The sequence below is a fragment of the Lachancea thermotolerans genome (assembly GCF_000142805.1).
Source record: "Lachancea thermotolerans CBS 6340 chromosome E complete sequence".
Classification (NCBI taxonomy): domain Eukaryota; kingdom Fungi; phylum Ascomycota; class Saccharomycetes; order Saccharomycetales; family Saccharomycetaceae; genus Lachancea; species Lachancea thermotolerans.
The window spans coordinates 219,757-234,907 of NC_013081.1; the positions used below are offsets into that span (position 1 = coordinate 219,757).

Genomic DNA, 15,151 nt, shown 5'->3' on the forward strand with positions numbered 1-15,151 from the left:
CTCATCTCTCCTCTTCGAGCCTCTGGACCACCCAGTTGGCTATAAGAATCCCTGAAGAATTGGTAATGAATGTCAGTGCAACTTTGAACGTTCTGCGACTGCTCCAGAACCCCGGCTTGTGCATTCCGCAGCTTACCGTAGGAAACTTTGGCCAAATACCGGTGCCTATAGGACCCTCAATCAAAGCTGTGGTGCTGGACAAAGATAACTGTTTTGCTTACCCTCATTCCAACGAGGTATGGCCAGATTATGAGGCATGTAAAGGCGTCTGACAGACGTGTTAAGATTCGCGCGATTGCGTACAGCATACTAACACGCTAGGATTTTACAGAAAACTTGGGTGGAACTAAAAAAAGCTTATCCTGGTGCTTCATTGCTTATAGTCAGCAATAGTGCTGGAAGCAGTGATGATAAAGACCTAAAACAGGCGCGCCTTCTTGAAGAGACTACGGGGGTTCCAGTTTTGCGCCACAAGGTCAAGAAGCCAGGGTGCCGAGACGAGATTCTGAGTTACTTCTCGGGCAAAAAGATCACAAACGACCCTAGTGAAATCGCAGTTGTGGGGGATCGCCTTTTCACAGACATCATGATGGCTAACCTCATGGGTAGCTATGGGGTGTGGGTGAGAGATGGGGTGAAGCCCTCCAAGAATCCTATAGTCCATTTTGAGAAGCTGCTTTTCAAGTGGCTGACTCCTGGCAGTTAAAGTGAAAGGGTCTGGCCGACTGACGCGACATGCCAGCTTGACTTAAATTTCCGTCGATTTTGTGCCCATTGAGTTGAACAAGACTATATCTTAGGCGGCGAACGCGATGACGCACAAGGCGCTTAGGTCTATCTTCTGCTGTCTGGTTGCTATATATCTACTCACTATCTATAGCGCGCCATTCGAGAATGTCACAAATCGTTCAGCACTTTTTTTGTTCCTTTCGCTTTATGACTTATTCGCCGTTATTGTTTGTTCCTTAATTTGTATCTCCATCAATGAGCTCCAACTGAAATTCCAACAACTAAGTGTTTATGCTCTAATCTTTTTGACCGTGGGCGGTTGTATTCTTTCTTCGCTGTCGCTCTTTCTTACGCTTCGATGTTTGTATCGTGGTGAAGGATTTGCCCTTGAAGATGCTGTGAAAAGCGAGCCAATCCTAATCACAAAACGTATTGTTACGGTATCAGTCCTCCTTGTTGCAAGCTGGGCTCTTTTATTAATCTCTTCGTTATATTGGAATTCAGGCCTTATGGCCCCTCAAGAAAGCGGTCATCTTCCAACAGATACGAAGACATTTCATTATAAACAGCCCAATGATTATAGGCTTTTTAGGACGCTACATGGGCGTCCCTTAACATATGAAGTCAATAAGTAGTAATCTACCTGACTGGCCTACAAGCTTTAAAAATGAAAGAATGTATAACATATTTATATTTCTGGCAACTAGAAGTATGGCATGAAGCTCTGGTCCATTTTGGCTAGGTTCCGCGGACTCACCGCGGCACTAATGGCTTCAAGGACATACTGGGTTACGACAGATGGCTTTGAGCTCAAATGGCCAAGCTGGGCGGTTTTGCGCGTTATGAGATCCACGTTAGTACGAACAATTTCTCGTAGTTGAGGATCCTCAACAATTGAACGGTGAAGGTTGCTGTACCATGAAATGACCTCATCTCTAATGAAGAGAGACAGGTAAGTGTTCAATTCATGGTCAGGCTCTAGAAGAGCTCGTGCAACAAGGAAAATATTGACAGATAGAATTCCCTCTAGGGCCGACTCTCCTATGAGCTTTTGAATGTTAGGAGTAAGCCTGAATGGAACGGCTTCATTGTTATGGAATACTGGTGAGTCCGGAGGGATATCTGCTTCAAAGTTTTTAGCTGTCTGTTTAACTCTTTCATATGGATATCTCGCTGGTAGCATTTCCAGAGTGAACACGTTACCGGAAACTTGGTCAATAGAAATTTTGTGAGGAGCCCGGTTATTGATAGCCAACATGTAAGTCATAAATATGAACATGGCATACTGCGATGAAAACTGTTTCCTGAATAGCCAAAAATCTTCGAATTGCGTGAATAGTCCTGTAAAATAGTTCTTCATAACGGAGGATGGTAAGAACATAGATTGAATAGAGCTGAATATCTCAACCTTGACGGCAGTGATTTCTGGTGGAGGTAAAACCTTGTCATACGCCGCATCCAGCTGTTGACAAACAAAGTCTTGAATAGCCCCGCGGTCAATGCCCTTCTTATCGCAATACTCGTCATATAAGTTGTGCATAGTGGTATTCGAAGAGCTGTCATTCATAATGCGAACTTGAGGGGAGAGGGGAACGGAGATAGGAAGCGTGAATTGAACGTTGCGGCGGCGCGTTTGAACGTTCTTTGATAACGTTTCGTTGAACAAGCGGAACAGCTGGAACATTCGTTCTTCTCTCCTTGAATGCCGTACTGCGGGATACTGGACTGCGAAGGAGTGCAGGCTGCCATCATGACCGCGGATCGTTAGTCGTCTATAAGAAGAGTGCGTTCCGCGCACAAATTCAACATGCGGCAAGAACCGCGAAATCTTCACGAAATGCGCGTTGCTGTCTTTGTTGAGCAGATACTGCCCCGGGATTTCAATATCCTCGAATTTTTGGTGATGGAAATTGCTTAAATGAGGGCACCATTTTTCCATGTTTTCAATTTTAGGGGCACGATCCAGCTTATTCTCAAGTCTATTACGCCAGTATCTTAATCTTTTGATATATTCTTCGAAGTTTGGCTTGCTATCAATAAAGTCAGCATTGAATTTCACGCTAATGTGCGGAGGCAGTAGGTTCTCAGAGAAGCGCACAAGGTTTGTCTCTGTACTTGCTGGTAATAGCGGATTTTCTCTCGGGAATGGTAGGCGATTGTAATTGTAGGTTGCGTCTATCAGCAAAACATTGATGAGTCTGAAAAGGTCTTCATCCGAGGTGGTTTTGAATTTCTGATTTATTTGATCAACCAAAGATTCGAGTGAGAGCGCTAGCAGGGGGTACGCTGTTTTCAAGATACCATTCAACTCATCCAGATATTCCCAAGGCTGACGTGTGCCGCTTGCTGTAGCAGGGCTTTTGTTATTAGGGAGCCGGGAGTTGCCCATTGCAACCATTGTCTGTCTTTGGATTACAGAAAAGTCTTCCTTTGTGGTTCTCAGCTGGAAATGTAATGCTTGGGGATAACTCTTTGCAATTCTTATCAAAATCTGACGAACCATATTTGCCTCTTTGTGGGAAAGGGACGTAAGCAGTTGTGGGATGAAAGTAATCCAATACCAGACAGGTATCTCACCCCTGAAAGATTCAAAGGCACCAGCAAGAGTTCCTGTGCTATCCTCGATGCCAATAAGCCACAAGATTCGACAGAGTAATTTTCTTGTCTTAGAATTATTGTACAATCCGGCAGCTTGCAGATAACAACTTATTGCGTTATTGGCAAAGCTGATATTTTGAGGCTCTTCTGACAACCTGCGGTCGTTAAAAAAGCCCCATTGAGCCCAAGCTTTAGCCAAGTTGAGATCGATTTGGACCGCCGTCGCAAAAGCTTGATTCGCCTCGTCGTGGGCTCTCAATTTTGACAAGAACATTCCCTTCAAGGTGAAAAATTCAGCCTTTTGAACAGTGCCAAAGTACACTAGGTTAGTGTTGCTGATGACATCTAAGCCAGTAGTTAGTTCATTCATGTTTTGGTAGTGGCATTTTGCTTGTTCTCTCAACTTGAGAAAAGCCTCTTGGATTTCAATGTTAGGTAACGTGTATATGCGAGCAAGTTGACTTATGCACACATCTGGCATGTTGTGCTTGCGCGCCACATGAGCAAACCTGTTTATTACCCATGCGATCTCGTGATAGCCGCGATAGGCGTGGGTGTTCACATTACTGTTGTTGCTTGCTTGCTGAAGAGCTGGAACAAGTGGCAAGTATGCATTGTTGATGACTTGGAACGCATGTTGGCGCCAGGTTATAAGATCGTTCCACATATTAATATCATCCCAAATATTAGGAAGGCGATCTCTCCAAGCCTGAAGAACTCTCTTGACTTCTTGGGCCTTTGTGTCAAGATTTTGAATTGAAGTAGAAGCCAGATTTGCGTAAACTTGAGTTGCTTCAAGGAATTCCATGTACTGCTGGAACGAATGCAACAAGAATTTATGAGCTGGGGTAAATCTCTCAGGCATTGAAGCCCATGCATGTAGCGATAACTGAATGCCTTCGTCACAAAGCCTCTTTACTTCTTGATCGCCTTTCTTGGTCTCCGCAAAGTTTTGCAATGCCAAAAATGTTTCAAATATTTGTCTTCTCGGTGTGGGCACATCCATGACGCTTTTGACAGACTGTTCTAAAGCTTCGCGGTCAGCACTCCAGTCAGCAACCCTCCAGCCGCATTCAAGAAGCAAGTCTGTAAAGCCCTCGTGTTTTGCAAGCTCAGTTAGAACATCCCAGTGTTGCAATTTTTCTGCACACATGATCCAGTTGTCCTCCCATGCCGAATACTCTGATTCAGAATAAGGTAACGCACCACTCCTTGCTTTGACTTGAGCAGCCTCATACAGTTGCTGAGCCTTGTCCCACAAGCCTATTTGTTCAAATGACAGGGCAATATTCGTTTCAGTATATTTTGCTCTTCTTCTCCACAGTCCATAGAACATATCCTCCTCCTGCAAATTCACGTAAAGTTCTAAAAGAGCATCCTCGTTTGTCTCGATGATTTTGGCGTTCTCTAAAGAAGCGCTTTCTTCAAGTGATTCAAGTATTTTGATCGACTGGTACCATGAATTGTATGAAGTGGCCAAGTACTTTATCAAATGTGGGGGCAGCTCGAGAGAGTCTGTTTCGCTGATTGAGTCTAGTAGTGTACTGACAACATTTGATCTGACATTCAACTGCCTTGCATGGTAATCTTTCGAAAGGAGTGTCACTAGAGAACGCACAAACCCAAACTTCTCATTTTTGGGAATTGACTGGTATGCAGCCCCAAATACGTTTATCCAAGCTGCATGAATTGCTTGCGGACTACGATAAAAAATGTCAATCAAAGGTCCAACAAGGTCATTGCAAGTGACTTGACTAAAATTCGATGCGAACTCTTTATGTCTTTCGAGAAGGCCGTGAAGTGGAGACTCCTCGTGTTCTGTGTCACTCTTTTCAATAGTAATTTCTGCAAGAGCAGTGCCTAATTGATCAAGTTGGTAAGCGCCACGTAAGTCTAGTGAAAAGTCTTTATCAAAGGCACCATAGAGAAGCTGCAGCGCTTGGTTCAACCAAGGATAATCAGCAATGAATTCCCAGTTTTGGTCTCTGATGACATAGTACAGTCTTTCCTTGATATCCCTTTCAAGGCTCTCATCGAGGATAGCCATCAACCTCTTTCTGATATATATATCGTCCACTCGCGTTCCAACCAAAAAAGGTTGTTCCATCCTTACCGTGATTTCGCTATTGTTAAAGTCTTTGTTCTCGAAAAGCTCCAGTATTATTTCATAGAACTGCCTGGAAAGCTTAGGCTCTCCTCTTACCTCAAAAGCAAGCATCTTCGTTAAAATCGCAGCCTTTTCCTTGACGGTGGGGAAAATCTCATTAGTGAAGACCCATGTTCTTGCTATCATTATAACCTTCTTCAAGAAATTTTGATCCATGGATCTGTCGATCAACAAAGCAACGGTAGATAGGAATGGTCGGCGCGCGTCACCAAGTAAAGCGACTTTCATCGAAAGAAGGTACAGAACTTTTTCCAGTAGTTTCGTCGTGATTCTTGATTCCTCCAAAGTTGCGGGATCCTTTGGCTGAGATGTTGCCAAATGATCCTTGCATAGCTTGCTGAATGTTTTCATAATGGAGGGCAAAAGAGAGTCAACATATTGTGGAAAGTGCATGAATAGCGTCCACGTTAGCATCACACCTGCAGCGACTGATGATGTGCCTTGAAGATCCTCTGTGATGATGGAAATCAAAGTGTTGAGCAGCAACTTACTAGGCGTTTCTGTATCACTCTCAAGAGACGACTCTTCGGTGTGCTTTATGGCGGAAAGAACTTTACCTAAAACTTTTTGCAGGGCTTCCTGAATGTCATGGTGGTCACTTCGCAAGCATTTGTCAAGAAGGCTCTGGATAAGTACGAGATTTGAAACTATCCAGCTGGCACTTTTGTTCCGTAATATCACGTCTAAAACATCGAGAGCATTCACGCAGTAGAACGACACGTTTGAAGAAGACAGGTCATGCTGAACCAAGAACTTTTCGAAAAAGTTCAGCTTGACGGTGACGTCAGGCCAATAATTTTCCGAAAGAATCTCTGACAAGACTTTCAGGGTGCGGAAGCCCAACTCTGTCTCTGAGGTCCGGTGATTACTGACGCAAACGTATCTTACAAGGTACGTGACGAACGCTTCTCTTTGTCCAAACGTTTCTTGTTGTTTTATCTCTTTTGTTTCATTTCCATCCACGCTATCGTCTCCTCCGTCAGATTCTTTGGCTTTCTTTTCCCACTTCAAGATGAGCTCGGCCAAATCAATCACCAAAGTTTGGTTTTCTAAGTTTGGGTTCGTCATCAAAGTTAACTTTCCAACAAAATTGATAACGCTTGCAATAAAGAGCTCACGAGATTCAAAAAATTCATCAGGGTGATTGATGAGAAGTTGATACAATGTGCTGTTTTGACTGGCGTTATTTTCTGAAAGAACGCGCCGCACCCAGTTAATCCAAGCATTTGGAGGATCGGCCGAGGCCATACGCTCATGCATAACCGGAGCAAGAAGATCAAGAGACCGCTTGACCATGTAGCGCGACTCAATTTGTGAGGTTCGCAGCAGGGCAACAAAGACCTGAGTTACGATCTTGACAGGAAATTCAAACTTTGCAATAAAATATGCAGTTACCATGTAAGCTCCTTGCTTAACCAGGGCATCTTCAAGTTTTATGAAGTTCCAGCAAAACCTGATTATATCTTTTCTTATCGCGGGGTCGAGATCTGCAGCGTATTCAGTGAAAACTGATGATAGTTGAAGTAATTCAAACCTAAAAGTATCATACTCCCCAGCAGCAAAACTGTCAAGAATTGTGCTGGAACCTTTCCATATTTTTGAGCATAGTAGCCCAAGCCAAGGAGGCTGCGTGCCGTCATCTTCTTTGATTAGTCTGTTCAGCGACTTGTGCGTCAAACCCTCGTAAACTAAGGTGCTGTTAACAATATTTTTCAAAACAAACACGGTCGCGGGAAATGGCTTATCGCTAGTTGCAAACAGCAAAGCATGGTGAAGATACAGTTTTTTCGTTTCTACTTCACTTGTAGTTATGACCGACTTTTCAATAAACGAGAGTATGCTTTGAGATGGTTTGAGTCCGGAGGTGAAAGCAAATTCTAAAAACTCAAATAACTTGGCCGGATTATTACCATTTAGCTCCAGGTACCTGGTATGAAGGTCTTGAACCTTTCCGGTGGCTTGGGAAAGCTGCAAGAAATCGAAGTGGAAATCGTTCTCTTCAACAATATCCAAAGTCAGCTTGAGCATACTTCTCAACTTGTACAAAAAGCTTCCATTGTTTACTAGCCAAGCATCGCCCTTAACGCGCTCCAACGAATAAAAAATTTCAACAACGTTAGCGAAGAAACTTACGACCCTAACCTTGTTAGAAGATATTCCCGTCATATAGTAGTCGTAAAAGTTATTAAGCTCTTGCTCAAAATCTTGTCTTAGGTTATTGGCTTCCGGACGTTGTATAATGGAACACATTAACAAAACCAAGTCCCTTGATCCCAAGTTATTCTTGAAATAAGAAGTAACCGACGAATGGAACCTATTGAGATATTTGGCCATTGGTTCGCGAAATGGGGAATCAAGTTGAAGCCTGAGCTTTTTCTCGACAAGCATAACCTTCAAGAGAAGATCATTCAAGAAAATGTCAGCCTGAGGAGGCAAGAGGTGGAAGATATTGATAATGCCGTAAATTATCTTCGTTGGTGTTTGTTCTTTCAAATCTTTTCCGAAGAGCATATCGAGAACTTCAACCCTACACCACGCGTCTAGGTGGTCTAGCAGTTTTTTCCCGATTTCAACTTTGAAGTATGCTATTAAAAGCTCTAGAAGCTTTGCCAATGCCTCTAAGCCAGAAACTGTTAATTTCTGGTGATCAGAGAGGTTCATGAGCATTGGTTTGAGACCGTTTTGTAGCAGCTCTTTTGGTAGCTTGGAATTCTCTGCCAACACGCTTTTCAAGCCTTGATATGTTGCTTCGATGATTTTCGGGGAAGTTTTGAGCATTGTTTTGAAAAATACTGCGAGAATTCGAATACGTGTTGCACCTTGTTGAGCAGAAGCAAATTCTTCATTTTTCAAAGCTAGCGAAAGAAGTTTGATGCAAACTACTCTCAATTGTACCAGCTGTTCTGCTGTTTGATATTCGGTGACTCGCTGAGCACTAGCAAGAGATTCATCCTCGGCATCAACCAGCGCAATGGCTTCATGTAACAGGCGGTAGAGTTCCTCGTTAAACTCTAAGAAACTGCCCTGAAGGCTGAGACAGTAAATAATTGCGTCCACATTTCCTATTTGCATAGGAAAGGGCAGAGCTCTCAATGGTTTTGCAAAAATTGGTGAAAGCAAGAAATTTTTAGAATGGCTCATTAACTTAACAATCGGTATCCCCGATACCTCTGACACAGTAGATAAGGCGTCTTGGCAAGCACTTCGTACAGCTTCGTTAGCATTGCTCAACTCGCAGACTATATCTATGAGGGTATTTTGCAAACCTTTCTCATTCAACGATTCCTCTGTAATGTTTTTGCAAGTACTTGCCAAAATGCTTATTATTAGCTTTCTTGCGCGTTCTCTAATAATACCGGGTGCCTCAAGAGGAGTATCAATTAGAACAAACAGAAGACCCGCGATAAGATCAAATTGGTAGCTTTTTAGGAAGCTGACCGGTATATTTACCTCCTCAATCATGGTTTGTATCCCTAAAACTCCACTGCTTTTCTTGAAATATGCCTCGTCGTAACACTGGTGGATAAACTTCTCGACCAATAGGGGTATAAACGAATATTTCAAAGAAAGCTCTGAGCCGTAGATGCGTTCACTAGTACCGAATATCTGCTTAACAGCTGAAACAGAAATATTCCTTGATTCTTCCATGTACGAGCTCAGTCCTTCGGATATCGCGTCGAGAATTATGTTGGTATCAATTGAAACCTTTGGTAGCTTGACATCGAGGCTAAACTTTTCAGTTTCCCCCATTTTCTTGTTAAGCGCATTGTTTAACTGCAAAAAACAAAAATGGTTGACCACGTTTTGAAACAAATCGTTTGCTTCCGACTTTAGCTCTTCGATGGATGCAGAGAAAATTACAGCCTCAAGTATTTTTGCAAGTAGCATCTCTTGGCTATTTAAAAGACGCTTGTCCCTAATTTTCTCATCTTCTGTGTCTTGAGACACTGGCGGTTTGACTACTTCTTGGGCTAGTACCTTCAAAGCGCCGCCTATCCATTCTTCATAGTTCTCTGGAATAGCAAGTGATGGCTTAAGGAAGAGCTGCAAAATCGACTTCAGGTAGTTATAGGCGCTCTTCTTGTAAAAGGCCTCACCGCGGTAATCTTGCAAGATATCCAACGCCGACCGTACGCCTGGTGTAATTGAGAGGGGAACCTCGTCATTAATGCCAAGGATTCTAAAAGTGGCATTAACGGGGATATCTAGCTCCTCGGCAATCCTCAAATCTGAGTGTGGCTTCAAAAATCTTCTGTTTCTACCCCCCAGCTTGCCTAAAATGCGGACAGCGGTATGGCTAATTTGGTGATTGAAAGGCTGTGGCTTCAGAAGTTTGAACAGAGAGCGAATTACGTCTTCAACAACAGGTTCAATGATTGGGTCGAAGTACTCCGCGGTCAAATTATCTATGCACAATTCTAACGTTCTCAAGCCCTGTGTGGTTAGTTCAGGAAATCCTTGTAAAGCAAAGACAAGAGGCTTCATCAGGTAGCTTAAATAGGGCGCTAGAACACTTAAGCGCACTGGAACTGTCAAGCAAAGCTCAACATACAGATCTCTCTCATGAGGTCTGCGTGCCGTCAAAATCATTCTGTTTAAAGATTGAAGAAGAACTTGAAGTATGGGCTTGATGGATCGATAGAGATTTTCAAACCTGCCGCCGCCAATGCTCCTGAACAGCGTCCTGATAAGATACAAGTAGACTAGGGGTTCTTCAGCTGTCGTTGAAAACTTTAATGAGTCCAATATGAGATCGTTTAAATGTGGAAGAAGGACAATTTCATTTGTTATAGGGAAAAGGTTCACAGACATGAAAGACAGCTTAAAAAGACGGATCAGAATATTAGATTTGTTGCCGTCAACGTTCCCCAAAGAGCTTAGTTTGCTTTTCAAAAACCTCAGTAAAATTCCGGTAAACTTAGGTGAAGTAGTTTCACTTGTCAAAAAAGACTGAGCAACATGCAGCAAAGCCGAATCACGAAGCATTGCTTGATATAAAAAGTCAATTTCTGCTTCAACAATATCGTTGAAAGTTGGGCTGTCAATCTGCATGAACATGATGGCGAAGTAATCCATTAACTCCCTGCCATCCTTAGTGGCGGATACAGGCAAGCTAGGAGCAGCAATGTCAAAGTGCTTTTTGTCTGTGACCGTTTTCCCTTCAGGGCTTGAGAAGAATTGCAACCCAAGGATACACTCGTGAAACAGATCTTTGAATACTACAACTTCCTCATGAGAAAAGATCCGTGACAGAGAAGTCCAAACTTTGGGATTCATTGTGGTATACTCGGTGGAAGGAGGGTTGAAAACTTTTAAGTCATGAATGATTGTCTTCAAGAAAGACATTAATGTCCTGTATAGATAGAAGGCATCCTTCAATGGGTCGCTGTTAGGTGGAGAGGACAATAATATAGGGCTCTTAAATTTGATGTCAAACACATCTATGGTGGTATCCTCGTTGTCAGGTTCAGATTCTTCATCATTAGGTGAGGTTTCTGTGTGGCCTTCGACATTTTCTTCCATTTTAACATCTCCTTCAGCATCAGTTTCCTGTTTGAGCGGTTCTTTGACTCTTAACATCTCTCTTATGAAGTTCTCGGTCTCCTCATTTGCCTTTTCCAGTTCTTTCCTGAAGGTTGCAGATTTCTTCATCTTTTCCTTCTCGTATTCCTCGTGATGTTTCATTAAGTTGTCATATTGGCGATTAAGGTTTCTGAACCGAGTAGTGTAAGCATCCACTATAACGATAAGTAGCTTTTTTGATCTCACGGAGTCATTCGGATTCTCTTTTCCCAGTTTCAGGACTCGTTCAACAAGATTTAAGAGAAGCTTGGCACTCATTATCTGTACAGTGAGAGCCAAACTCTCATCAAGGAGAAATCCTGTGTACATTTTGATTGTTTTCTCAATGTCATCTAACTGCAGATCTCCTCTGACGTTGTGGACAAAGTCGGCCACAGTACTGTATGCAAGAGGCCGCAGCGTCTCATAAGAAGTAAACCCATTTCCAATTAGAACTTTCTCATCAAACAGAAGGTTTATTTTCGAGAGAAACAGCTTCTTGTAATTTGTTGAAAGAATATGTCTTGTCGCATGAAGCAGTTCTTTCCTGGCAGCCGAGAGTTCCGCGGGGCAGTCCTGCAGTAGCCTTAAAATAAGATCTGGAACAAATCCGACATAGTTCTGAAGATACTCCGCTGCATAACCACGAATAAAGACATATGCGAGGAAGGATGTTGCTTTAATTTGGGATAAAATGAAATCGCAGTACGCAGAACGATTTTTGATGTTGGGACTGACACTAATCCATCTTTTGCCCTGGGCCTCAAAGTCCTCTCTGGTTTTTCTCTGCGCGTCAGCCTCCATTGTCAAAAGTTCGATTACAAGAGGCATAAATTGTGGGAGGGAAGACGTAGTCAATTGCTTGTATGATGAATAAAGGGTTACCATTGTGATTGGGCACTCTGATAGCACCTTGAAGGAAAACATCGAGCGTTTCAGTGGTTTTGAGGTAGCTGCCAAAGTGTCGCTGGACTGTACTGCTTCGCCGTTGCCTCGAGGGTCAAGCACTTCTGAAGTGTTATCAAGTCCCGTAAGATCTAAGGCACCATTATCACCAAGATCGTCGTTGAAGGTCTGACGTACAAGCTCTGGCATGTGTTTGTATATTTTCATGATCACGTCAATGAAGTCAGTTACGCGTTCCTGAAGCGCTGACTTGTATGATTTAAAGAATCCGGTGATGATCTTCATAGCCAGGACTCCATTTTCCTCGTTATCTTGCTGCAGAACAACAAGTAGTTTATCAAGGTATTTCACTGCGAAAGGTTCGAAAGCTTCATTCATAATACATCTATTGAGCACTTCGAGTATTGAGTTTCTCAGCTTTTGTTGGGGTGACATGACATCTAGTGTATAGAGCGTCGATTCTAACCGCTCCATCAAAGCAGGCAGTATTGAGTTGAGGAATTTTTCATATTCTGCTGATGAACCTAGCGGCTCCACCATTTCACATATTTCAGAGATGGTGGACAGGCTCTTGGCTAAATCATTATCCTCTCTCAGCCTGGAGGCCAGCCCCTCGATTCTTTCCAAGTATGACATTTGTCTCAGCAGCTAATTGGGAAGAAACTACCAATGCTAGGAGCACGGACTCAATTGCCTAGTGTTCGCCTGTTTGTGATGACTAGCTCTTTAGCAGAGCGAATTCTATTTTTTTGATGTTCAAATCTTCTATAGTCTAGGAAATATATCTAGTCACGTGAGTATTTTCCTATTCGGGAAAGAAATGAAACCACACTCGGGCGTGTGACATCTGGCAAACAGATGCAAACTTGGGAACCTTTTTTCATGGTGGAAACAATTGAGCACAGTGCTTGTGATCTTCAGCGCCAAGATGCTTCTGAATACTGTAGTGAGCCGGTTTTTTTATTAACATTTAACAAGAACGCCGTGTTATCCTTTCGCAAGCACAAACTCGCCACCAAGCCGCACCGATAATTTTTGAGTTTGCTGGTGTGTTGTTTTGGTTCCCCTAATTTAATATGTGACCTCGAGTTCAGCTATCGGTTCTTAGTCGTAGTGTATTTCATAAAAAACCGTATCATTCTCAGAGCCAGTTAAAAGACATTTTCAAATCGTAGAAAGAATGTCTGAAGCGCGAAATAACCTTGAATATATGTTAACTCATGCATCAAGAGATGTGGAGCTTGCGCTATGAGATGTTGAGAGGTTGCGTGTAAAATAGTCGATGCCCGCTCAAGAGGACCTGTTGATGCTCCAATGCATACTTTCTAATGCGTTATTTGAAAAGTCCCAAACTGAGATTGGTTGAAAATTCGTCACATATAATATTTTGGAACATCAACGCTGGAGGCTGTGTCGAATGGGGTTATGTGTACGTAGCCGCTAGAGAAGAAGTTTAGGTTCGTTCGTTTCTAGTTACAACTGGCTCGCATATCCCGCTTGTCAGCATGCAGAATGCAGGCGACGCATCACGGCGTTCTCGCCGTTTAAAAAAGGCTAATTTATGATGTAAGCACCGGATTTGAGTATAGGTCGTTAAATAATCATACAGATATTTCGCGCGTAATAATTTCGGGATTTAAATCTTTGTTTAGAGAATCAGCGGTCTCATCAGCATCACTGTTTTTGTTCTCGAGACGATCTTCGGTATCGAATCCCATAGTACCAGACCATCCATGCTTTACCAGAAAGTTGTGGAAATTGATATCTTGCTCCATAAGGTCGCTCTCCAGTAGGTGAGGAATCAGTAGCCATGTCGCAATGATGCCGGCAACTCCGCAAAGGGCTGCAATAATGAATACCCAGCGGATTCCCAAGCGATCCTTGATGGGAGTAAAGCACTCTGTTCCTACGACTGCGCCAACTTTTCCTATAGCAGCACTCAAGCCGTAGCAAGTACCGCGAACGGCTGTGGGGAAAGACTCGCTGGAAACCAACCCAAGCATATCACCGGGCCCCGCGTTTGCTAGCCCATTCATCAAACCATAGAATATAATGAACAGGGCCGTTATTTTTGAGATCTTGTCCCAGGCGCAACCAATGATAAGCCCGAAAACCAAGTATCCGCTGAAGCCAAACATCAGCGTGTACTTGCGTCCAATCCTGTCGCACAGCCACGCACCTACAAAGCAGCCTGGTACCGCGATGATTCCAAGCAACAAATTCCATTCAGCAATTGTTTTCAGGTCATTGCCGTTCTTTATAACCAGGCTGATAATGGTTCCGCTGAACAAACTGTTGCTGAAGGCAACAAAGTCGTAACAGAACCATACAAAACACCTTCCAAGAAGTCTCTTCCAAGTGTATTTAATGGTGAGCCAATAGGGAATTTGTGATTTGAACTGGCCTTTCTGGAAAAGTGTGTTAGTGCTGGTCTTCCAGCGGAAGTAAAACACGCTCAGAGGCCAAAAGCAACCAAGTGCGAACATGACTCTCCAGAGAGCATTCAGGTGATTTTTTCCGCAAATCGAAAACACGATGAGAAAGATAATGTTGGCAAAAGGGCCTCCCAACGATAGGGGAAGGTTAGTGACCATAACCATGATCCCGCCACGTTTTTTCTCGCTATGCTCATTCGCTGCCTCGTTCGCACTCACCGAGCAACAGGGATATTCAGCACCTATCCCAAACCCGGTCACTCCTCTCATCACAGTTAACATCCAAAACATCCCGCTTACCGTTTTACCGTGCGATGCTGCACAAAGTGCTGAACCGCCCACCAGCATCAGAGTTGCCACCAGAATCGCCCATTTCCGACCCATATAGTCACAAGCGACACCTATGGTAACCTGTCCTAAAATTGTTCCAACCAATGAAGCGTTTGAGACTCGTGTGGAAACGTCACCGTTGTATGCGTGTTTGCCGTACTCTAGTGGAAAAACTTTATTAAGCATAGACATAACGTTGTTTTGGTAGCCATCTGAAATTAAAGCAAAGCCCGCAGCGACAATCATAAATGTATTGTACAGGCGTTTCTCTCTCGAAGTGTTGACGCGCATCTTTCTGGCGTCGGCATCGTACGTAACATATCTGTTAGTTTCACTCATTGGGAAAGTATGAACCGCTTGGTACTGTTTGATGTCAAGGACACACCAGTTTATGTCGCGATCAAGAGCTGTTCTTATATTCCAG

General features: G+C 43.3%; 3 protein-coding genes across 3 annotated transcripts; 1 reads left to right on the top strand and 2 right to left on the bottom strand.

Moving 5' to 3' along the window:
* Nucleotides 1-65: 65 nt before the first annotated feature.
* GEP4 (phosphatidylglycerophosphatase) lies at nucleotides 66-706 on the top strand (the record flags this gene model as incomplete). Its single annotated transcript, XM_002553550.1, has 2 exons — nucleotides 66-266; nucleotides 332-706. The coding sequence occupies 2 exons, from the start codon at nucleotides 66-68 to the stop codon at nucleotides 704-706; spliced, it is 576 nt and encodes a 191-aa protein (XP_002553596.1).
* Nucleotides 707-1,432: 726 nt separating this feature from the next.
* Nucleotides 1,433-12,598, bottom strand: TRA1 (histone acetyltransferase TRA1; the record flags this gene model as incomplete). The annotated part of the gene is made up of 1 exon (XM_002553551.1): nucleotides 1,433-12,598. One exon carries the CDS (start codon nucleotides 12,596-12,598, stop codon nucleotides 1,433-1,435), a length of 11,166 nt encoding a protein of 3,721 aa, XP_002553597.1.
* A 965-nt stretch (nucleotides 12,599-13,563) lies between these two features.
* Nucleotides 13,564-15,066, bottom strand: GIT1 (Git1p; the record flags this gene model as incomplete). Its single annotated transcript, XM_002553552.1, has 1 exon — nucleotides 13,564-15,066. The coding sequence occupies one exon, from the start codon at nucleotides 15,064-15,066 to the stop codon at nucleotides 13,564-13,566; it is 1,503 nt and encodes a 500-aa protein (XP_002553598.1).
* Nucleotides 15,067-15,151: the final 85 nt, after the last annotated feature.